Genomic DNA, 24016 nt, shown 5'->3' on the forward strand with positions numbered 1-24016 from the left:
GTTCTGGTATGTGTTACTTTAATTGCAAAAAAAAGGAATTTAATTTTAGACTCAAGAGACATTTCTTTAAATACTCCTGAAGTTTTGTTCTTTAGTATTAGAGTTCTACAAAGTGAATTAACTGTGGAGGATAGCTGTAAAATACTTACTGAGAGGAGAGGTTAAATTTTACATTCCAGTTTAAGTTAAGGCTAGGGTAAAACTTGTAAACTATGTTTATTTAAAATATTTTCTAATCTGTCAAAAAGTTGTCACATTTTAATCAAATTACTTAGTTACCTAAATTTGTCTAGCCATAAATAAGGAAATAAATGAGAGGGAACAAGTTTAATTTCTTGATGAAGCACTCTGATGATTTTTTTTTTACCCTTACAGTAAAAAAGAAACCTTTCAAACTTACATCCTACCATAGGTTCACCATCAAATCTCAAGTCAGAATCAGGTTCAAATCAGAATTCAAAACCAGTTTTAGAGCTCAAGTGGCAGCTCATGCACTGCACGCAGGCAAACGGCTAGGAATTAATCAGAAAGTTCCACCCGTGTCCATCTTTCCTGTTATTTGCTCATCTTCCCAGCAAGTACTAAAAAGAAAAAAAAAAAAAAGTACAAATTTGTATGGAACCTACTGTAACTCTGATTAAAGAGACCCTGTATTCCCCAATGACTGACCCCCTAGTTCCCCCAAAAAGGAATTAAACTGCTAAGCTTTTTATACATATTCTTAAAATCCGTATTGGACTTGACATAAACATGCAGATAATTCCGCTAGTTTCTTTTTCATAGGTACAATAATAGCACTAAGTGCAGAATTCCCCTTGTATCCAAGCAAGACTCTTATGAAAACTTCAAAGTCTTCTGCAATGCACCTAAAATTAACCAGGAGACTTGGTGCCTATACCAACAAATGTTGTACACCTATGTGATAGTGGTCACCTCACTTAACCTCTCCCAGCTTCAGTTTCTTACTTGTCTTTACTACTACATAAAGTTGTTGAAAGGATTAAAGGAGACTATATAAATAGCTATTTTTATTTATAATTAAATAATATCTGTGTGGTTAGTATTTAGTCTGGGTAACCATCTGTTTTTGTTTTTTTTTCTGTTTTCTGTACACATGTACATATTCCTTTTTTAAAATAGACATATGGGCAAATACATTTTTTTCTATATGCTTCCATGTTGTTTCTCTGAATTTCTGCCAGGATGGGATGTGTCAATGATGCACAGAATTGTTAGTGTGTCCCTGGGTGCTTATATAAGTCATTATCTTTGGTGAATGACAAATACACAAACTACTGTTACCTCTGGTAGCCTCTCATTCCTAATTGAGAGACATGATTGAATTCATGTAGTTCAGCCCCAAATAAGTAGATAAAAATTATTAAGTAAATGCCCTGGTTCATCTAAACAAAATATGTCACTGATAGCTTTTCATATGAACTATATACATTTAGTTTACCTAAATTTATTAATAAATAGTATCTCTGAGCATCTTTAATTTTATATTTTATACTTAACTATGAAAGTATCCAGAACCAGATTCCAGTCACTAACTACCTCTTCATTAATGGATCAATGGTTTTAACAGATTTATTAGAAATTTGTCTATACTGAGCAGGTAATATGTACTTTGTGAAAATAGGTATGAAACTGGGTTCATCTTATCAGCATACCATTTACCCAATTATGGGAGTAAAAAACAAGGCACATGTATTTTTCCCCTAATTCTGAAATGTCTCCCAATTCTGGAAATTTGAACGTGAAAATGTGTGCATGCAAAAGCTTTTCAATCTGAAAAGCTTCTTTGTATAAAATACTAACCAAATTTAAAGCTGAACCATAGGGTAGATATAGTAGAAAAGTATATTTTGGATTCTGCATTTTATTTTCATTGGATATAAACAATAATTACAATTGCTAGATGTGTTTTAGTGAATAGTTTGAACTCATCATGCTAGCAAAAATCATCTGCATATAAATAATAGAGCAATTTCAAGCAATTTTTTCTTAGGTCAGATATTCCTGCCAGAAACTTGTTTGCTTTGTTAATTTGTTCAATTATTAAACTTTGAGAGTACAAAGATAAATTTACTAATGGGGTTCAATTAACAAATTTCTGATTACATTTCCCTAATAACTGATGATAGTATAGAACATTTATTTCTGCTGTGCTTTATTAGTAAAATTGCAGTGATCTGGTGACTGGAATAAACTGCTGAAAAATGACTTGGTCTGATTTATTCATTGAGCAAAACCAAGCTTTAAAGTCTGTGTTGCTATGGCACCCAAGATTAACTGTAAAAAAAAGAAGTAAGTTTAATTTTAGTAAAAACATTGGTACATCTCTTTTGGCATTGTGTAGATAAAAATAGATTCTCCCTTCCCCTTTTTCTTGTCTTTTTTGTGTTTAGCAAGTCCTTTGCATTCTTTTAAACATACACTAAAAGAAATTTAGCATATTTAAAGAGAAGGGAAAAAGCAGTAAAATAAAAGTGTTTTATCAAAAGATTACAATTTGTAAAATAGCAAATATTTCAGTCATATGTCGCTCTCTCTCTCTCTCTCTCTCTCTCTCTATATATATATATATATATATATGTGTGTGTGTGTGTACTTTTTATTTTGTCTAATTTAATCCTTTCAAAAAGTATCTGGCTTCTCATACTTTTTAGAAAGATGGTGCCAGAGAGAGAGAAATCACTCTATTCTAGTAGTTTCGTTTTCTAATTAGTCTTCAAACTTAAAAACAGGTTGCAAAATTGGAACAGTGACAAGTTTTAGGAGAAATCTTAATGTAGCTCCAATCTTTCAAATTCTAAAAGAATGTATTTTCTCTTTCCTGAGACAAAGGAATTGTCTGGTTGCTTTAACCAGGATTGATTTCTGTCTTCAGAATACCATTTGGTGGTGTTAGACTGCTAGATGAAGAATTTTGTTGGTGGGGGGGGTGAACAAGAAGAAAAATTGAATGCTTTGTATGATCATCAAAAGCCACTTTTCAGGAGTATTTTACATTTATTGGTGCCAAGCAAATCAGAAATCCTACCTTACAGAGAGCGATTGTTCATGAGATGACCCAGTACTGCAAGTCGCTTATGTTTATCATTATGCTTCCACATTCTAAGGAAATTCCACTTTCAAACGTTGCCGTCAGTGCTTTCTTCTATAGGAAGAATTTGAACTATAAAATTTGAGAAGCTTCAACGTCTGTGGAAATTTGAGAGCATTGCCTTTTTTCCTCTTTATTGAATGTAAAGTGTTTTAACAAAAGCATGGTAGCCCAGTACATTTTAAATGTCAAAACTTGCACATAGTGTATCTCATAAAGAATTTAAATTTTAGTCTTTGAACTTTTAAAGCCTCAAACATCTTTAGAGGCCGACTGCAGCAAATAAACAGAATATGTTGCAGAGAGATTTAGTGAAGAACAATTTTTTTTGCCATTGTTTCTCGCAGTGCTCTGCAGATGAAAATGGTGAGGAAACTGAGTGATAGTTCAAGACTGTATGCAGGGGAGAAATTGAAAGCAGAACCAAGCTTTTACAGATTTTACCTGGAAAAACAAAGTGGTTTAGATGAGGTGCTTGTTCTTACCTTTATGATTGCTAATTTAGATTTTATAAAAATTGAAATGAGTTAATATTTTAAAATATTTAAGTATGTTCTCTGGACCACAATAAGCACAGTGTACTTTTTTAAAAAGTGATTTTATATAAGATTATAAATTACAGAAATGAATTGTCACTTCCTTGTTGTTGCTTACTTCTGATTTTAAAATAGCAAAATTTATAAAGCTATGGTTTTGAGAAAATAGTAGTAATTCATATTCTTATAATTGTTTTAATAATCTAAATTAATACATAAATTATTGGTTTAATGTTAAATTTTGATTTTAAAATTTACTTCAGTTTCTACAGGTAATATATTGAAATTCTGACAATTTTATATTAATGTATGATTTTATTCTGAACAGCTATTGAATTTGAATCACTAATTATTTCTATGCATGTGTTAATACCATTCTCCAACTTTGTTTTAGGTAGCTAGATTGTATCCAGGGAAGCCCATTTAGATCAGAAATAACATTTCTTTCTCACTTCAAAAAATAAGCATCCACTTTAAAAATGGAATCTGAATTTAAATGAAAATCCTAATTTAGGATTCCATTCCATTCTTTAACTAGTGGAAAGAAATCTTAGCGCAAAAAAAAAAAAAAAAAAAAAAAAAAAAAAAAAAAAAAAAAAAAAAAACCAAATTGCCAGTAATTTGCATTAAAGAGGAAGAGATGGATTTTTTTTTTTTAAGTCAGCAGACATTGAAGATGGTTCAGTGAAGTTAAGTAATAGAGATCTCAGATTTTAATTTAGTCAAGATTATGATTTTACATAGAAGCATTGTTGAAATAGGCTTGATAATAATGTTTTAAGTGTTATACAAATCTGGGTGAAATTATATTATTCATCTACTGTCTTACTCAGTTATATTGGTTCAGCTGTGTTTTAAGAGTGAGAGACCTTATATCAATGAGCGTTTGTTCTGTGCATCTCATGTGCATGGTCTTAATAAAATAAGCATACCTCTAACATTTGGGGGAGCATCCTATTAGTTCGGGGGTAGGTTAGAGACTCTGCTTTCCAAATAATTAATTTCATAGATCCATGCTCTTGAAAAATTGGTACATACTAATATATTTTTAAGCTTTATTTTTCACATATGCTATGTATTGTTTAAAGCATTAGCTTAAATGAAAAATAATATTTTACATTCATAAAGTTGTGTTTATTTAATTCAGTAATGAAATTAATTTGGAGTTGTTGGCATATTGCCTTCACAGGTTTCTGTGACTCATTTGCTGAGAAAGTGTGATTCAAGAGACCAGAATCATTTTTTTCTCATTTGCTAAAACTCATGTTTTGACTATGGGCAAATGTTCATGGCAGATTTGAAACAAATTTAAAGTAAATATTCTGTGATAATATTTGGAAGCTGAGTGATGTCTGGCCTTACATAACTAGGACAAATATAAATCTCTGAGTTCACGGACTTTAGAAGTATCAACTATACATCATGTTAGAATACTGGTTTTGTTTTTCTCATATTCTTGGAGTTTAACTCTTATACTACTAATTATGACCTCTAGAAGGTAATTGCATTTAGAAGCAAAATATCTGCTGTTTTATTTAATAATTAAGGACTAAATGGTGTTCCAATTTAGGTTTAAAAGTAAGCGCATTCACACATCATTTAATGCTATTTCTTAATGTTTTTTTCCTACAGAAGAAATTATAGCTGCATGATCGCTATATGTCCTGTTCAATACTCATTATATTTATAATTTATATTATCTGTATATTTATTCATTATATTTATAATTTAGTCCTGTCCAAATAAAGTATATTTTCATAGTTAAGTGTGTTGTGGTAGTATAATGATTACATGAAATAACCTGGACCTTGTTGTTTGCAAAGTAAATTAAATGTTAATTTTCTGGGTTACTACTTGGAAATTAAGTTGTGGAATGATGTTTCTCATTGGTCCAAGGAGGAACATAAAATTCTGATTTATCAGATAATCCTACAGGAAACGTATGCCTGTTTTGACTTATGATATGTTTCTTATTACAATGTCTTGCTTTTCTGGCTTTCCGTTAAATGTTTAGAAAAATTAGTTAATAGTTTTGCAGGAAAAGAAAGGAAATGTATCAGTGTATACCAGCCATATAAGAAGTGGGAACATATATAAAAGACCTCTAATTTTCCGATCTCACTTTGAACTTTTCTTCACAGTTTTCCAGCTCAAGATGGTATGTAGTCTTGCACAATGGGCTGTAGCCAACTTTCCGTCAGAAGAACTGAGTAAAAATTATTCCAAAATTGTTCTTAGAAAGAAATCTGAGCCTGGAATTGTCTTGCATTAAAAAACAAAAAGGAAATGATTTCTTTAAAAACACACCAAATGATATTGGATGGTCTTTATTCTTGACTCTGTTTTTTAAAGTGTGTATACGTTCATTACATCCAGTTGTCTATGGGCCTCTTTTACTCGTAACTTTTCGGAAGTTGACTGACAGGCCATTTTTTCTATAGTGGGAAAATAGGCGCTTTGTGTGCGCGGAGGGATTTCCAACCCCCCAGAACCAGCAATTAGTGTTTGGGCATCCTGCTCCCCACCAGGGGGCAGCACCGGACACTGCCTTTCCTAGAGGCCTGAGTGCATTAAGGCTTTCTAGCAGTGCCCTCCACCCCTCTTCTTCATACAGCCCTTACATATTTTTGGTATTTTCTTACACATTTTAGGCTTAGTAAGTGTTTAATAAATGATAGCTGTTTAGGCATTGTGCTATACGGATTCTGCTTTTCAGGTTTGACCGTTCTGTGTACCTGAATTTTGTCTTTCGTGGTAATTTGGTCTATCATTTAAAATACCTTGTGTTTATTATAAATATGGGATACCTTTAACTTGTAAAGTCTAGCAATTATTGAGCACAACGACATGTCAGGCATGAAACCAGGTACTTTTTATATGCTGCTGCAGAATCTGAGTAGACATAAAGGCAAGATAACAATAGAGTCATAAAACAATAGGAAAATGCAATAATGGGGAATTGTAATACTTCTATTTTGATGTTGAATAAACAGTACAAACCTCGGGGAGGTTAAATCACAATAGAACAAAGATCCCTTCAGATAGAATTCCAGATTCCATGCTGTATCAATTATATTATGAAACCTTGCCATAAAAAAAAAAGTTGAGGGTGAATTAAGCCATGATGTGTAATGCCTGAGACAGAAATTTCAGTGATATAACTCCAGTGACACTGTGACAAGGAGAATTAGGGATGGACATACTTAAAACTTGAATGGAGAAATAGGGTTAGATATTGAGAGATCCCAAGGAAACCTGTGAAAACTCTAATATATGTGAATTTATGTACATGTAATATGTAACATATTACATTCATCAAAACATGGGAATAAATGACATACTCTTAATTTTTAAAAGCCCCATAAATATATTTTACTTAAAACCATAATGGATCTTATTCTTTTAATTTGTACTTGTCCTTTCTTACCTGCTAGAAAATTTAAAGGTTCTCTGTCTTTCCTAACTTTAACAAGATACTTTGTTTTCTAAAAATAAAACAAAACAAAAAGATAAATTTGTTTTGTTTTATTTTGTTACAGAAAATAGTCAAATGAAGACAATTTATTTTGCCTGTGTCTATGATTGTAATGATTTGGAATTGTTATTTCACATTGTTTGCTTTCTTTTCTGGCTATAATGTGCATAGCAATCCAGATGGCTAATATATAAACAGTTGGAGTTATGCCTATTACAATCATTTAGTGTGGCTTAGGAGGTTCCCAGTACCCAGGACCATCTGTTCATTACTCTGTGTACTACCTTCATGATCAAGTTTGTGTTTTCAGCTCCTTCACATACCTTAGCCTCTACCTTTCTTTATATGTGAAAGAGGCTTCTAAGACTGAACTTAACTCATATGCCCCTCAAGGCTGTGTTGTCAGACCTTGATAATCCCAGCCTGCTTTCACACTACCATTCTTTTGTATTCCTAATTCATTTTTTCCCCTTATCATTGCTATTCTCAATAGTAGTTTCTTAAAATTTGCAGAAGAGTGACTAAGAAAATGGGCTTTGTAGTCAGGTTTGAATCTTACTTGGCCGTGTGTGTAGCGATTTGATCTTGGGCAACCTCCTTTATCTTTATTTCCTCACCTGTGAAAAGGAGTATAATACTGACTTCATAGATTTGTTAAAATGGTTAAATGAGATAAAATGTAACTCATTTAGCCCATGCCTAGTTTCTTATTATTAACATAATTTAGAATGAAAATTCTCCTGTTGCAAAAAGGCATATTCAGAAGTAAATTCAAATATTATATTCTAAAATTTCACATGCATCTTTTGGAAGAAATATCTACTTTAAGCACCTGGCAATGTGAAAGCACATATGACAACAGAATATACGAAACTAAATCGTTGTTTCGGGGTTCATTTTCAGTCCTTTTTACTGGATCCTGGGTGCAACTTTAGACCCCAAATAGCTAGAGAAAAGTTTCTCTAGGTGCCTGTCTGTTGCTTCTGGTTACATGTTACACTATAATCTGCTTTGGAGCCTCACAGCCACATCTGTCATTGTTCCACGTGGCCTGAGCCAGCTTACATACACAGCTCTGTAGGGAGAAAGACCATAAACAAACACTCCCCATTTCTAGCCCATATTCTGCATAATACATGTAAGTCTCCCAGCAGCCCTGTAGGCTATGCCATTACTTAATTCCCAATTTATGTGGCTTACTTTTTCTGAATGAAAAGTCATCAAATATGGTTTTTAAGATATGGAACAGAAGAATATGATTAATCTGAGTTGTTATGAAAATTCAGGGCACGTGGTTGCTATGGTTATGGCTTCATGTATTCATAATGGAGAGAAACTTTGTCTCCGTTAATTTACAAACTTGCCAATGGGATTCAGTATTTGTTTTTCTGTGTGTGTGTGTGTGTGTGTGTGTGTGTGTGTGTGTGTGTACATACATATGTACATGTATACAGCTTCTGCCTGAAAACACTGAGGCGGAACAAGGATGTTCTGTTTTGGTGGTAGTGCAAAGAAACATACTACACATAAATTATTTATATGTGAACCAATTCAGTGAGAAGTAACTATACAGCTGCTTAATTGACCTAAGAGTCTTACTTCCAACTGCTTAAAAATAAGTATAAACTGAAGTTCGTGGAAAATATAACTTAAGGCTCTTTAATGTGCTTTTGTTTGTAAAGAGAATTTCAAGCTGTTTCAGTCAGTCAGCGTATATTCTTTAAAAAACTGAACACCCTATTCATAGTCTTCTCTTATATATCCTTGAATTATCTTCCATGATTTTTACATTTTGCATACTTATAATAGTGTTTAAGAACAACTTAATGCTACATAATTTACAGTCATCGTTTCCAAATTAAGGAAGCTGTATGTGTAAAATCACAAATTTATGTAACATCAAACAGGAACTTTTATTCATATAAGAAAACCATTATTCACTTTATTGTTTTCCTTTATTTCAGCATCATTTATTACAAAATTAATACTGTTTTCTAAAAACCAAAACAATATATTATAAAGCACAACGTGGAGTTGTCTCTCACCTCCTTGTCATTCGCAGCCTCAAAGGGTAACCACTGTTTACAGTTCAAGTGTGTCTTCACAGCAGATGTTTTCCTATGCTCGTGCAAACATATAGATGTATTCCTGGAAAGAGTGAGGCTTGCATTCTTGAGGAGTTAGGAGCATTGCTATTTGAAAAAATAAAAACCCAGTTTGATGATGTTAGTCATTATGCTGAAAGGAGTGATTTTAACAAATATCAACAGATCTTCTTGTGGTAGGCCAACTTTCCAAGTTACTAGTTCAAGAGAATAGCCGTTTTATAACAGGTATAAAATCAAAGGCGTTTGTTTAGTAAAATATTTTGCCCTTAATTTTCCATGGATAGCTTGTTTATGAAGAGCTCAGTATTCAGGGTAGATAGAAAAACAGCCCTGTGTCAGCTAAAGTAATAAAACCGACTTAATCCCAAACTGACAATTTAAAGCCCTTTAAAATGACTTGTTGCAAACAAGAAACAATCCACCCAGTCTGTCATCTCTTTTCAGCTTATTAGTAGTGGAATCTCTTAGGTGGCTCTTTAAATCGTGTGTATTAAAAGTCCTAAAGTTGTTCGTGGAGATTTCCAGTTGCTAGGGAATACCAACACTTATTTGGTGTTTGATATTGTAAATCGTGATAGTTATTGGGGCCAAAGGGAGGTCTGTAAATGTCCAATAGGTTCTTTTTGGAGCTAATTTGTGCTGTTTGCATTTTCTTTCTGCCCCAATACACTTGTCACTGGAAGAAATCACACAGAGGGTAGGGATAAAGCATGAAGTATCATGATTCCTTCATGTAAAAATTTTGTTTGAATTAAAATGTAAACATAGTATAATATGTTAAAAAAAAATTGGGCCTCCTTAAATCCTTTATAAAGGAAGACAATGTGTAAACATGTGAGTAAATACCAAGGTGTCATTTTAGGTAATAGCTGTGAATGTTAAAAGTAATATTATTTTCCTCAGAATAGTTTAATCACATGTCTCTCAAATTTTTTAACTCTCTAAACATTTTATTTTCAGTCCAGGCTTGGGGGCTCACACCTGTAATCCCAGCACTTTGGGATGGTGAGGCTGGGCATCACTTGAGCCCAGGAGTTGAAGACCCCGTTTCTAGAAAGAAAGAAAGAGTGAGAGAGGGGGAGGGAGGGAGGGGAGAGAAAGAGAGAGAAAGAAAGAGAGAAAGAAAGGACAAGAAAGAGAGAGCAAGAGAAAGGAAGGAAGGAAGGGAGGGAGGGAGGGCGGGCGGGCGGGCAGGCTAGGCGTGTTGGTGTGCACAAGTGGTCACAGCTACTTGGTAGTCTGAGGTGGGAGGATTGCTTGAGTCTGGAAGGTCGAGGTTGCAGTGACCCGTGTTTGTACCACTGCACTTCACCCTGGGCGAGAGAGTGAGACCCTATTTCAAAATAAATTCAAATTTGAATATTTTACTTGAGTAACATTTTTTTCTCCTGAAAATAATTTTCTACAGTGTTCTACTGGGGTTGAGGTTTTACATGTTTAAACCAGATCTCTAGCCTCATGGGGCTCATAGTCTCTCGTGGAAGACAGATAATTGGGCAACTGCGATGGATTATGCCGAGTTCAGTGCTTTGGGAGCTCAGAGCAGAAGCCCCTCCCTCGTCTGCCTTGTAGGGTTGGGGAGGTGCTGTCAAGGAAGGCTTCCCAGCAGGAATGATTCCTGAGGTAATAACCTGAGATTTGTACACACATCAGTCAGGCAAAGAGCTGTGGCCTTGGGGTGTGAGTGGCCAGAGACCCAGCAGCATCTACAGAAACCAGACTATGAGAGAGATGAGAACACAGTCAAGTAACTGATAGAAGTTCAGTCTGGCTGGGACATGGAGGAATTATTAACATTTATTATGAAAGTAATACATGTTCATTGTATAAAATATCAGAAAAACAGGAAATGAGAAAGTATATATTATTGCCAGTTTCATGTTGAGAGTTAACTACTGTAAACATTTGTTGAATTTTTATAATTCTTTCCATTCATATTCATAGAACAGCATGTTTGATATTATCCCAGTTTGGCTTAGACAATAGATATATATACAGGTATAATGCATGTGCATACATGAAAACAGATAGTAAAACTGGGATCATGCTAACATGCTGTTACCTGCTTTTTTCATATTACAGTATACTTAAATATTTTTAATGTCCTTAGATGCAATTGTATTTTGAGTGAGTGAAATATTTTAAGTTGCACCATTTCATTTCTGTGAATAAAAAAAATTCTTGAAGTAACCATCCTGATTTTGTCTGCAGGAGGAATGTTTCTTGAACCTAGAGGCTCCTATATCAAGAGTATGTGGTTATGACACACCATTTCCTCACATTTTTGAACCATTCTACATCCCAGACAAATGGAAGTGTTATGATGCCCTTCGAAAAATGATCAACTACTGACCATATAGGTAAGTATACATTTTGAGAAAGCTATTATGTGCCCCTGACATTAACGTACTATTAACCAAGACACAGCAATCATCAGTGTTTTGTGTTTTGGTATAAGGCAACTTTCAGAAGAAACTATGTGCTTTAGAAAAAAATTCAAATTTATAGTAGTGTATTTACATTTTTGTTGTTGTTGTTCTGAGATGGAGTCTCACTCTGTCGCCCAGGCTAGACTGCAGTAGTGCGATCTCAGCTCACTGCAACCTCCCCCCTACCCCCGAGTTCAAGCAATTCTCCTGCTTCAGCCTCCTGAGTAGCTGGGATTACAGGCACCTGCCACCATGCCCAGCTAATTTTTGTGTTTTTATTGGAGGTGGGGTTTCACTATGTTGGCTCGGCTCATTTCAAACTCCTGACCTCAAATGATCCACCCACTTCAGCCTCCCAAAGTGCTGGGATTACAGGCGTGAGCCACTGCACCTGGCTATATTTACATTTAATAGAAACATATCTAGCATATGTATATGTTATTTCTTTTTTTTCTTTTTTCTTTTTTTTTTTTTGAGACAGACTCACTCTGTCACCAGGCTGGAGTGCAGTGGCGCAATCTTGGCTCACTGCAACCTCCACCTCCTGGGTTCAAGCGATTATCCTGCCTCAGTCTCCTGAGTAGCTGGGACTACAGGTGTGCATCACCATTACCAGCTAATTTTTTATATTTTTAGTAGAGACAGGGTTTCACCATGTTGGCCAGGATGGTCTTGATCTCTTGATCTTGTGATCTGCCTGCCTTGGCCTCCTGAAATGCTGGAATTACAGGCGTGAGCCACCGTGTCTGGCCTGTATATGTGATTTTTTAAAAAAGATGCATGCATGTGTTAACATTGAATAGTCAATCACTAGATGAAGATGCTCTCTACCATGGTTTAGATTGCAAATGTACTTTATACCATTGTTTCAACTTCAACGTTCATTTTTGTATATATTTTTTCAACTACTTAAACTGTTCATGAATAGGCATACTTTCTCTATTTAAAAATGGCCCCTCAAGCACCATTAATTTACATTCTAGTTATTTACATGATAATTCATGACATTCTGAAATTTGCCTGTATATTATCTGAAAAATGAATTTCTTGAGCAAAAGATCTGTTTATTGCATATAAGGGAAAATTTTACTTGAAAACAAACAAACCAACCCCAAAACCCAGCACCACTACCATTTCCAGAACCTTTTTTAGCTAGTGAATATTTATTACATAGTGGATAATAAATGATATTTATTAATTATGATTTTCTAAGTCATGCTTATCAGCCCCTTCACTAGTGTTATTCTAACAAAATGAATACATTACAAATTATTAAGTTAATTTTTCAGAGTTTTCATATAGACGTTAGTATCTCTGACACACTGATTTTGAAATGTTTCAAATGAGTAGATACGATTAGATCCTTTACATTTTAATATCTAGTTTTTCCAAAAATGATAGTAATATCTTTTGAAGAACTGTGTTTTTTTCCAAAGGAAAATAAACTCTGTATAATAGCACATTGTCTACTTTTTAAAGATCAGAAATGCTAGAATTCTTGACTTTTGTGTATGGGTAGTAAATCTAGCTCACAGAAAATCAGAGTGAAATGCCTTTACATTTGTGCGGATAGAGAAGTTAACTCTCCCTCATATGTCACTGTGCTACCATAATCCCTACATTTTCTGTGGTTCTAATCTAAGAATATTGTTATAGATGGAAGTTAGGACCATTGGCCCACAGATGCCTAGTATTCTCTCAGATATACAGGTGTAGATGCTGTATTTCTGATGTCTTCTCGATGTCTGTGAAAGCAACTGGCATCTACAATGAATCACACTTAGAACTGGTTAGAGGACTCCCTCACTTTTGTTGTCCATGTGGTTCCCTTCCGTGGACCAGCATAATAAAAAGCCAAGGTAATAATGGTGGCCACGTGCCTCGTTGCTATTTTTAAAGTAATATTCAGATGTGGTATTCCTTTTGAAACATAAGAAAAACATTTAAACCTATGCTGAAAATACGATAAAAGAAAAACAACTCCAATATGCTAAAAGTTAAATACGGTATTAAAGAAAATAGTCATGTATGCAATTGAGAATGTCTATAATTTCTTTTACAGAAAAGCTGGAAGATTATAACTAGATATGGAAATATTTTTTCTGAATTTTTTTTATATTTCCTCAGACTTACCTCTTTTTGAAAAGAGAGTTTTAATTAAATGAACCATCATGATATTGGCTGAAAAGTTCTACATTCTATTATTGTATTGTAACACATATGTATTGATGATTTGCATTAAGAGTTTCAGATTAACTTTGAAAAATATTCCACTTGGTAATCTTATAAATTCTGTTTAATTACATCTGTAAATATTGTGTGTGTGATAGTATTCAATAAAGTAAAATCAAATTGTCTTTGGGTTGTTTGTGTTCTTTTTTTTTTCCTTTAGCAAAAAGTTTTTGTTTGAGAGTAATAGCTTGTGAACTTGTTAATTAAATCTGAATTAAAGTACAGTATTCACTATAGAAATGGTGACTTTTCAACTTTATTGTATTTGGTTCAGTTTCTTTATGATCAGGATGGTTATATGTTGACAGAACTTCTAGAATGTTTTCCCTCATTCTTCCCTCTTGCCTGAACAAGGTGTCGTAATGAATGTACTCACCTCCCCAGTGTGTGGTGGGGCAGAATTTTTCCTACTGCCTCTTTTCCGTGAGATGGACAGCATAAGCCTGTCCATTACAAAACTGCCAAGTTTTAGCTGTAGCTGTAGTGTTTTGCCATGATGTTGCAAAGCAATTTTTGCCCATGTTCTTTATGTTACTTGGATAAAAAGGAAAAACAACATTAGCAGCAACAGATGACTCTGACACGAGGAAACCTCCTTGTAGGGGACATTGTCCAGTCCTCTTGTTTCTTACTCTGCCTCTTCTGCTCTTCACCACATTTTAGACAAGCCTTAGTCTGTCTAAATAACAAATCCTCCAGCAGAACCCCTCACCCCGACACACCTCCCCTCCCATAGTTCCAGAAGGTTTCCTCTCATGGGTTTCAGGAAAAAGGTGTCTACCCCCATAAAGCAAAGAATGAGGGTTGTCATGTTTTCCTTTCTCTAGAAACACTGGAAAAAAGAAAAAACAAACATGCTTTTCTATGAACTACAATTGTATTTGTCCCTTTAAAACTGTAATTTAACAAGTTGTGTCCTATCTATTTTTACCAGCAATTTGAAGGAGGATACAGAAGGTAACTTTTGTAGATTACCGGAAACTTGGAGGCAAAGTAAAGGCACTTGATCACAGAGTCGGAATAGCTATGGTCTGAAATAATGAACCAAATCATTTGTAAAAATAAAACCCTGTCCTTGGATTAAAAATAGAAAAACTTGTACAGCATAGGAAGGGAAAAGATGTAGTTTGTCAGCAACAAGTTTGGAAAAGATTTAGGGAGTCCAGTTGGCTTACCATACAGAACATTCTGAGTTTAAGATGCCAAAACTCAGTATGGACTTTGGCTTTGGTCTTTGTTCTCCACTAATGGCTCAAAGCATCCTACAGGGAACTCTGCACTGACACAGTCAGTCCAGCAGAACAGGACATGTACGGTGGTCTGCCACCTTGGCCTACAGTGGGTTGTAGTTAAACATATTGATTTTAGTGGAACTAATTTTTTATGGCTGTTGTATCTTTCTGATGCTGTATTTTCTATTCATTTGGTATTTTAAGGATTTTCTCTTAGCTATTTTAATTTTACTTTCTTTAACTCTGTTTTTGAGATAGCAAGTGTGAGAATAACTGTGAGGGTGATCTGTGTACTATATGCCTGCATTTGAGAGCCTCTTTTCACCTCTAGTTAGCCCTGCAGTCCCCACCAGTAAACACTCTCTTCTCTTCCAATAAACCTTTACAGTTAACACTAAACTCAATCTATGGCATAAGACATACATACACATTTAATTTATTGCCAAAAATACATTTTTACATGAAAGAAAGAGTCCATATTATGAAAATAAGAAAATAGTGGCAAGAATGCCCTTGAGAGATTTTAAATGAATGCCAGGTCCAAAATCCTCCACTGCTCCCAGCCTCACATAATAATGTCTGCTTCTTGTGACAACATGGATATATAAACTAATTTAATTTCCATAGTTTAAATTATCTAATTCTTTCAGGAAAAAAATATAATAACTGCATTCTATGCAACTGATATGTTAGCCAAGGTAACTAAAAGACCTGTGGACATTTTAGAAAAATGAAGAATAAGATTCAGAAAATTACCTCAATTCAATACCTTAGGTTTAAATCTCATAATCTAAAAACTCTTGGTCAAAATGTTTAGAAGACCCACTCAGAAGGTCCACATTTGGTTTCATGAAATCCCTTTCTCATCAGCTTGCCTAGAGTGGATACATGTGGTTTCTGGCTGCCTAGCATTCCGGCCTCCACCTTCTAGAAACAGCACTGCTGTTTGTTTAGAGAACTCCCTCTCCCCACCACATGTGGTTCCGGAGAGGCTGCCAATCCCAACACTGTGCAGTGTTAACCACAGAGATGGCCCTGACCCAGACCCAGCCAGGTACCTCAGAATAGAAAGTGGGGATACCCATGCAGAAACAAAAAGTATTAGACTCAGCCTAATCAATGACACTGCAGTCTAAAAGACTGTGTCTCAGTTTTTCATCTGTTCCAAGTATACCTGAGGCTACAACTGATAGCTGTAAACCAGCTAGGCACACAGACTATGTTACTTTTAGCAGAAATCTTTGGCCTGATAGATGAGGAACGTGACCTCAAAAAAGCCACTTTGGAACCTCCAGGGCAACATGAGATTTAGAGATCCTGGTATACTTCAAACCTGGGCCATCAGGTTTGGAAAGCAATAGAAAATATTCATATATGGACAAAGATTTAGGAACCCTGGCACCTTTTGGAATGTACTAATTAGAAATATTTACCAGAAAAATTGGAAATAAAACACTAACAAGAATGAGGACATTATAACTGGAAGGACTGGAACTGAAGATAGAAACAAGTAAAAAGGTGTATATATAAATAATTGTCTCAAATACACTTTTATGTGAAGTAATGGCTCCATATTGCAAAAATAAGAAAATAGTGATGGTCATAAATATGACTTAAGTTGACAAGATTGGAGTAGTAGATTTGCCAAAAGGAGTTCAAAACTTCTAAACTCTTCATCTTTAGGAAAGAACTGCATTATTCTGCTGTTAACCTTGAAAGTTTAATAATGGCTTTTAAATGCTTCAAAATATTAACCACTAATAGAACTAAAAGCAGCATATGTGTCTTCCACATCATTGCACAAATGGTCTATACTAAATATATTAATTCGTTCCACAAACATTTAGTGAGTGCCTGTTATGGGCCAGGCACTGGGCTAGATTCTTAGGTGCAAAGTTAACTGAGAAATAGCCCCTGCAACACAAATGAGGGACGGGTAGTGGGGAGACAGCAAAGAAAGAAAAATAGGATAAAGTCAAAACACAATTAAGACATAAATGTAATCAGGTGAATTCCCTAATTAATAAGAAAGAACTTAGATTGGGTTAAGAAACAAAATCCAATTAAAAGCTGTTCACCAGGAAGTTTTGAAATAAATTGACCTAGAAAGGTTAAAATTTGAAAATGGACAAGTATGTTAGGCAAAAATGAAAATGGAGAAAACAAATATGGTATAATTCATGTCAGACAAAATAGAAGAAAATATGCATTAGAAATTGACAAAAGGAATATATCACAATGAAGGATAGTATGACAGTTAAATACTTTATGTTACAAATGTGTAGTATTAAAATATAAGTGAAAACTTCACAGTTACAAAAGATATGGAGAGAACAGTTGTAGAACATGACTTTATCAGTTTACTTTCAATTTGATGGATGAAGACTAGAGTAAAAGAATATAGGATATTTTGGTTACATACATAGTAGAATTGAATCAGTAGAAATATGTTTTAAACTTTTTTGTTTCCACAAACAGAAACTAAATCACCTTTTAAAGTATACATAAGTAGTTAAAACTGCTTATCATAAATAAAGAAAAATAACAGTAAATTTCCCAAGGAAAAGAGTATTTTAAAAGCACTATGTTTTCTGACCACATCCTAGATCAATAGTAAATATTCCAAGTACAAGGAAATAAAAAGTGCGCCACTTAGAAACTGTGGAGCCATGAAGGAAATGTAAAAGCAATGACAAAATATTTAGAATATGAGATCGCTGATGTGCTTCAGCTAAGATTCTACTCAGAGGTAAATTCATAGACATTAAATATTTTAGAGAAGAAAACTGAAGATATAAGAATGAGAGAACAAAGGAGGAAAAAGTGCAAGAAAAATGAAAAATAAAAGTAGTAAGTTCCAAATGAGAAAAAACTAAAATTGAAGTTATTTTTTAACAAAAAGAGTGGATTTTTTTTTCCATTTTACTGTATATGTCTGTATCCTATGAAGATTAAGCTATGTTTTTATGTAATCATGGTATCTGCAAATAAAGACCATGTATGGTTGTGTTTGCATTGGTTAATACTGCCAAGCTACTTTCTTTGAGGGAGAAGAAATAATTTTGCAAAACCTGTTGGCCCACAGTGTTGATAAACAAAAGTCTTCATTATTAGGATATTTTATTCCACCATTTATATAAAATAATTATCAGGGTCTTGATTTGCTAAAAGTCCTTTTGTTTCTTGCTGAGCCCTATTTGGCTATTGTAAGTATTTTATTTACCATGAACCCTCATAAGATTCAGTGGCTATAAAGAATTAGAATAATTATTTCAAAAATGTTTTCTTGATCATTTGGAACATTTATCTACTTATTTATCATGGGTTTTTGTTGTTTTTGTTTACTTGTTTATTTTTGCCTTCCATCCTCAATGTTTTATTGGTTCCAGGACAAGTCCATTTTGTTTACAACAAATTCCATAGAACCTAGAGTAATGCTTGGTCTACAGAAGGCTCTCAATGTGTTGCTGAATGAACAGAAGAATGGAAGCTTAGGCTTATCCCTGAGTTATACTTTGTATCTGAAAAACACTTTGTTAGAGGCCTCTTTGGTTAGTGTGCACATTTAAAATGATATTATGTATCATTTAACCTTGTATACTAGTTCTTATTTATTACATCAGACTCATGGGGCTGTACTTCATTTCTTAAAGAATTCCAGAAACAGAAACAGTCCTTCATGTAGGGCTAAATTCCAAGGATCCCCAATAGATAAGTTTTGTTTCTCTATTTTTAGGCCTATAGTCTTCAGATAGATTTCAAAACCGTTTCTTTGTTAAGTAGCTCTGTGACAATATTGTGCGTTAAGGTGTCTATGTGTGTATATATAGACAAAGTAGAATACTCATTCAAAACTCCATTTAAGGGTGATAGGGCAACTTTTCTTCATTTTCATCATCTTTTCTGTTCTTGTAGTTACAAATGGAGAGTTGACCTGGGTCCAAGTTAATTCTTCCCATGGCCCTGTCTGTATTGTCCTCCTTTTTTAGTGGTTAAAGTCTGCAGACTTGAGACTGGGCAGTTGTAGGACACCATCTCCGTGGCCACTGTGACTGGTGAAGGAATAGGTGACCAAAATTGGGCCAATCAGAGCCCTTCTTAAAGATTTTTCATATCAATAGATGTGGAATTTTGTTGTTGTTGAGACAGGGTGTCACTCTCTCACCCACTGGAGTGCAGTGGCACGATCTCTGCTCACTTCAGCCTTGACTTCCTGGGCTCAAGCAATTCTCCCACCTCAGCCTCCTCAGTAACTGGGACTGCAAACGTGTGCTACCACACCCAGCTAATTTTTTCTTTTCTTTTCTTTTCTCTTTTTTTTTGGAGATAGGGTTTGGCCATGTTGCCCAGGCTGGTCTCAAACTCCTGGGCTCAAGCCATCTGCCTGCCTCTGCCTCCCAAAGTGCTGGGTCTATAGGTGTGAGCCACTGCACTCAGCTGAAAGTTGTTATTTTGGAGGGATTTATGGCCACCTTCTCTACAGACGTGGTCATCTTTAACTGAAAAAGGGTGAAACCACTATATTGAGGAATGCTGCAGTGCAATATGGAATCAATCTTGCCAGGTCCCTGCCTTTAGGGAGTCAGTCAACCCCCAGACTAGCTCCATTTCTGCCACATGCATCCTGAAGTGTTCCATTCTTCCTCTCATTCTGTAAGGAATTAGCCCAAGGTCCTTCCAAAGAACCACCATTTTCTGTGATCAAGTTGGGTTTCTATTGCTTGCAACCAAAAGCATTCTAATTCAACCATTCTAATAGTTTGCAGTATATTTGAAAGAGGAAAATCTACATGTTTTAATGAAGTATACTTTGGGAAAACGCTCCACCTTTGGGATTCGTTTATATTTTGTGCTCAATTTTAAAAAATATATGACATATATTTCATATATATGACATTAGCCAAAACCCTATGTTAATGTCAAGTGTTTTAACCACAAAATAAGTGAATGCAGACTTTCAGCCTGAAAGTTGAATGCTGGCAGCCTTCCTTTAGGTCAGAAAACTGAGCAGTTCCACAGCAGCTGTCCTTTAGAAACCATACTCCATGGAAGTTTATTTTGTTTTTAATTTTTATACATTTATGGGGTTCGAGTATAATTTTGTTACATGCATAGCTTGCATAGTTTTCAAGTCAAGACTTTAGGGTCAAAGAAAAAAAAAAAAAGACTTTAGGGTCTCCATCACCCAGATAACATACATTGTACCCATTAAGTGATTTCTCATCATTCATTGTCTCCCAACTCCCTCACCTCTCTGAGTCTCCATTCTCTATTATTCCACTCTGTATGTCCATGTGTACACATTTTTTAGCACCTACTTATGAGTGAGAGCATGTGATATTTGACTTTCTGTGTCTGGCTTGTTTTACTTAAGATAATGACCTCCAGTTCCATCTATGTTCCTGAAAAAAAATCAGATTTTACTCTTTTTAATTACTAAATAGTATTTCATTGTGCATATAATCACCATCTTTTCTTTATCCAATCATTTGTTGGTTGACTCTATATGTTCGCTATTGTGAATAGTGTTGTGATAAACATGAGTGCAGGTATCCTTTTGATACACTGATTTCTTTTCATTTGGGTAAATATCCAGTAGTGCGATCACTGGATTGAATGGTAGTTGTGTTTTTAATTCTTTGAGAAATTTCCATGTTTTCCTTAGAGATTGTACTAATTTACATTCCCATCAACATGTATAGGATTCTTTTTTCTCTTCATTCTCACTAAAATCTGTTTGTGGGTCTTTTTTGTTTGTTTTTTTGTTTTTGTTTTTTTGTTTTTTGTCTTTTAATAATAGTCGTTCTGTGACCAGGCACAGTGGCTCACGCCTGCAATCCTAGCACTTTGGGAGGCTGGGGCGGGTGGATCACAAGGTCAAGAGATCGAGACCATCCTGGCCAACATGGTGAAGTCCCATCTATACTAAAAATACAAAAATTAGCTGGGCGTGGTGGCACGTGCCTGTGGTCCCAGCTACTTGGGAGGCTGAGGCAGGAGAATCGCTTGAACCCAGGAGGCGGAGGTTGCAGTGAGCTGAGATCGCACCACTGCACTCCAGCCTGGGTGACAGAGCGAGACTCCGTCTCAAACAAAATAAAAAGTAAAATAATAATAGCTATTCTGACTAAGGTATGATGATATCTCATTTTAATGTGCATTTCTATGATGATTAGTGATGTTGAGAATTTTCATACACCTTTTGGGAATTTGTATGTCTTCTTTTGAGAAATGTCTATTCATATTTTTTGCTCATTTTTAATGAGATTATTTTATTTTGTATTTGTTGAATTGAGTTTCTTGTAGATTCTGGATATTAGTCTCTTGTTGGATGAATAGTTTACAAAAATGTTCTCTCATTATGCAGGTTTTCTATTCACCCTATACTATGCAGAAGTTTTTTAGTTTAATTTAGTTTAATTATATCCCATTTGTCTTTTTTTTTTTTTTTTTTTTTTTTTTTTTTTTTAAGACGGAGTCTCACTCTATCACCCAGGTTGGAGTACAAAGGGGTGATCTCGGCTCACTACAACTTCTGCCTCCTGGGTTCAAAAAATTCTCCTGCCTCAGCCTCCCAAGTAACTGGGATTACAGGTACATGCCATCACGCCCAGCTAATTTTTTTGTATTTTAGTGGGGACAGGGTTTCACTGTGTTGCCCAGGCTGGTCTTGAACTCCTAAGCTCAGGCAGTTCACCCACGTCAGCCTCCCAAAGTGCTCGGATTACAGGCGCTCGCCACCTCGCCTGGCCCTATTCATTTGTTGTTATTGCTTACACTTTTGGGGTCTTAGTCATAAATAATTTGCCTAGACCACTGTGCAGAAGAGTTTTCCCTAGGTTTTCTTCTAGTATTTTTATAGTTTCAGGTTTTACTTGTATGTTTTTAATTCATCTTGAGTTGATTTTTGTATACAATGATAGGAGTTCAGTTCCATTCTTTTGCATATAGTGAATCTATTTTCCCAACACCATTTATAGAAAAGGGTGTCCTTTCCCCAGTGTATGTTTTTACTGGCTTTGTCAAAGATCAATTAACTGTAAATATGTGATCTTATGTCTCTGTCATCTATTCTGTTCCATTAATCTATGTGTCTGGCTTTATACCAGGACTTTGCTGTTTTGATTATTGTAGCCTTATAGTATAATTTGAAATCAGGCAATGTGATGCCTCCAGCTTTGTTCTTTTGCTTAGGACTGCTTTGGTTATTTGGACTCTTTTTTGTTCCATATGAGTTTTAGAATTGTTTTTTATAATTCCATGAAAAATGATGTTGGTATCTTGATAGGGATTTCATTGAATCTGTAGATTGTTTTGAGCAGTATGGTTATGTTAATGATATTAATTATTCCAATTCATGGGATGTTTTTCCATTTGTTTGTGTCATCTACAACTAGGCAGGCAGATCACCTGAGGTTGGGAGTTCAAGACTAGCCTGGCCAACATAGTGAAACCCCATCTCTACTAAAAATACAAAAATTAATTGGGCATGGTGGTACACACCTGTAATCCCAGCTACTTGTGAAGCTGAGGTGGGAGAACTGCTTGATCCCAGGAGGCAGAGGTTGCAGTGAGCCGAGATCATACCACTGCACTCCATCCAGCCTGGGCGACAGAGCATGACTCCGTCTCAAAAAAAAAAAAAAAAAAAAAAGAAAGAAAGAAAGAAAGAAAGGCGGGGGGAGAGAGAGAGAGAGGAAGAAGAAGAAGGAGGAGGAGGGAGGGAGGGAGGGAGGGAAGGAGAGAGGGAAGGAAGGAAAGAAGGAAGGAAAATACTTTGTGTAAATTTGCCATATTTATGCTCCTTCTATTAAAGCATGTTTACTTGCACTGTGATTTTATCTTTTAAGCGAAATATTTCAAACAGGTAGAGAACAGTATAGTAAATGTCTATGTACCCTCCCTCCTAGCATAAAAATAATAAAGTTCAATTCATTTTTTCCTAGTTTTCGCTAACCCAGAGGGTAATTTAGACCCTATATTAACAGTAACAAATAGCATTTTTTTAAAAAAATGTCTGTCCCAAAGGCTAGACAGCCCACAAGGGTTTCCCTCATTATTTTGGGAAATTGTGTGAGGGTTGCTTTCAAACACCAGGAATTTGCACAACCACATGGAGTACATGGTTCTCTCTGGCTCTGGCTTCATCTCCCAGCAGAAATGTCTGCTGCCAGTAGCTATGGAAGGCACCTAAGGGCTGCTACTGCCACAGGTGCCACCTGCAGCTGACACTATTGAAGCTATACTTCATTGGGTCCTTGGAGTGGTGACGGTGCTCTTGTTCTCCCTGGAGGTAGAAAAAGCCTTCTCCTCTTCTTGAGATACAGGGATCCTAAATTAGTGTGGCTGGTGATCACAACATCTCATCAATATTTGGTGAAACAGGCCTCACAGCTGTTCATCAGACAAGTGAATTAACTGACCAATTGTTGTACTTAGAACCTTTGTCCCTCTCCAGTACTCAAGCATTATCTGAGTCCGAAGCTCACTTTTCCTAGAGAATGGGCTTCTCGAAGGGGCTGCCCTTGTTTCTCAGTACACATACACCATTGGCCAACTTGCCTGTCAATCCTACAGGCCAGTCTAGATTCTAGAGCAAACATACTTTAAGTCCCAGCTTGGCTTACTCTTCTAAGGGAAGAACTCATGTCCATCAGATTTATTTGATGTTATTTTCTGAACAATAAAAATGTTCAAATAGATTATAGGAACATTGCCTAGGATAATGTGGTATAGCTGTGGTTTGTGATTTATGGTATATCCATATGATTAAGTACAATGTACAGTTTTCAAATGATTATGAAAATTATGTGGCAAGATAGTAATATGGTCATTACATACTTTTAAGTAGAAAAATCAGGATTCAAAATTATATGCATATTATGATTAAAACTA

General features: G+C 35.2%; 2 protein-coding genes across 8 annotated transcripts in view; one reads left to right on the forward strand and one right to left on the reverse strand.

Annotated features, from left to right (window-relative positions):
* Positions 1-14014, forward strand: part of BCKDHB (branched chain keto acid dehydrogenase E1 subunit beta) — a 245436-nt gene extending 231422 nt beyond the window's left edge. For 3 of the 5 annotated variants that reach the window (XM_050789636.1, XM_050789639.1, XM_050789638.1), the window contains 2 exons: positions 11440-11588; positions 13720-14014. In XM_050789636.1, the coding sequence (XP_050645593.1) occupies positions 11440-11580 (141 nt within the window). In that variant the 3' untranslated portion in view covers positions 11581-11588; positions 13720-14014. Of the gene's footprint in view, positions 1-11439 lie in introns of all 5 variants that reach the window. The other 2 variants (XM_050789637.1, XM_050789635.1) reach the window with 2 other exon arrangements.
* The window catches only part of HMGN3 (high mobility group nucleosomal binding domain 3), a 1231743-nt gene that overhangs the window by 1159054 nt on the left and 48673 nt on the right, over positions 1-24016 (reverse strand). The window lies entirely within an intron of this gene.

Source organism: Macaca thibetana, chromosome 4, assembly GCF_024542745.1.
Source record: "Macaca thibetana thibetana isolate TM-01 chromosome 4, ASM2454274v1, whole genome shotgun sequence".
NCBI classification, from domain to species: Eukaryota; Metazoa; Chordata; class Mammalia; order Primates; family Cercopithecidae; genus Macaca; species Macaca thibetana.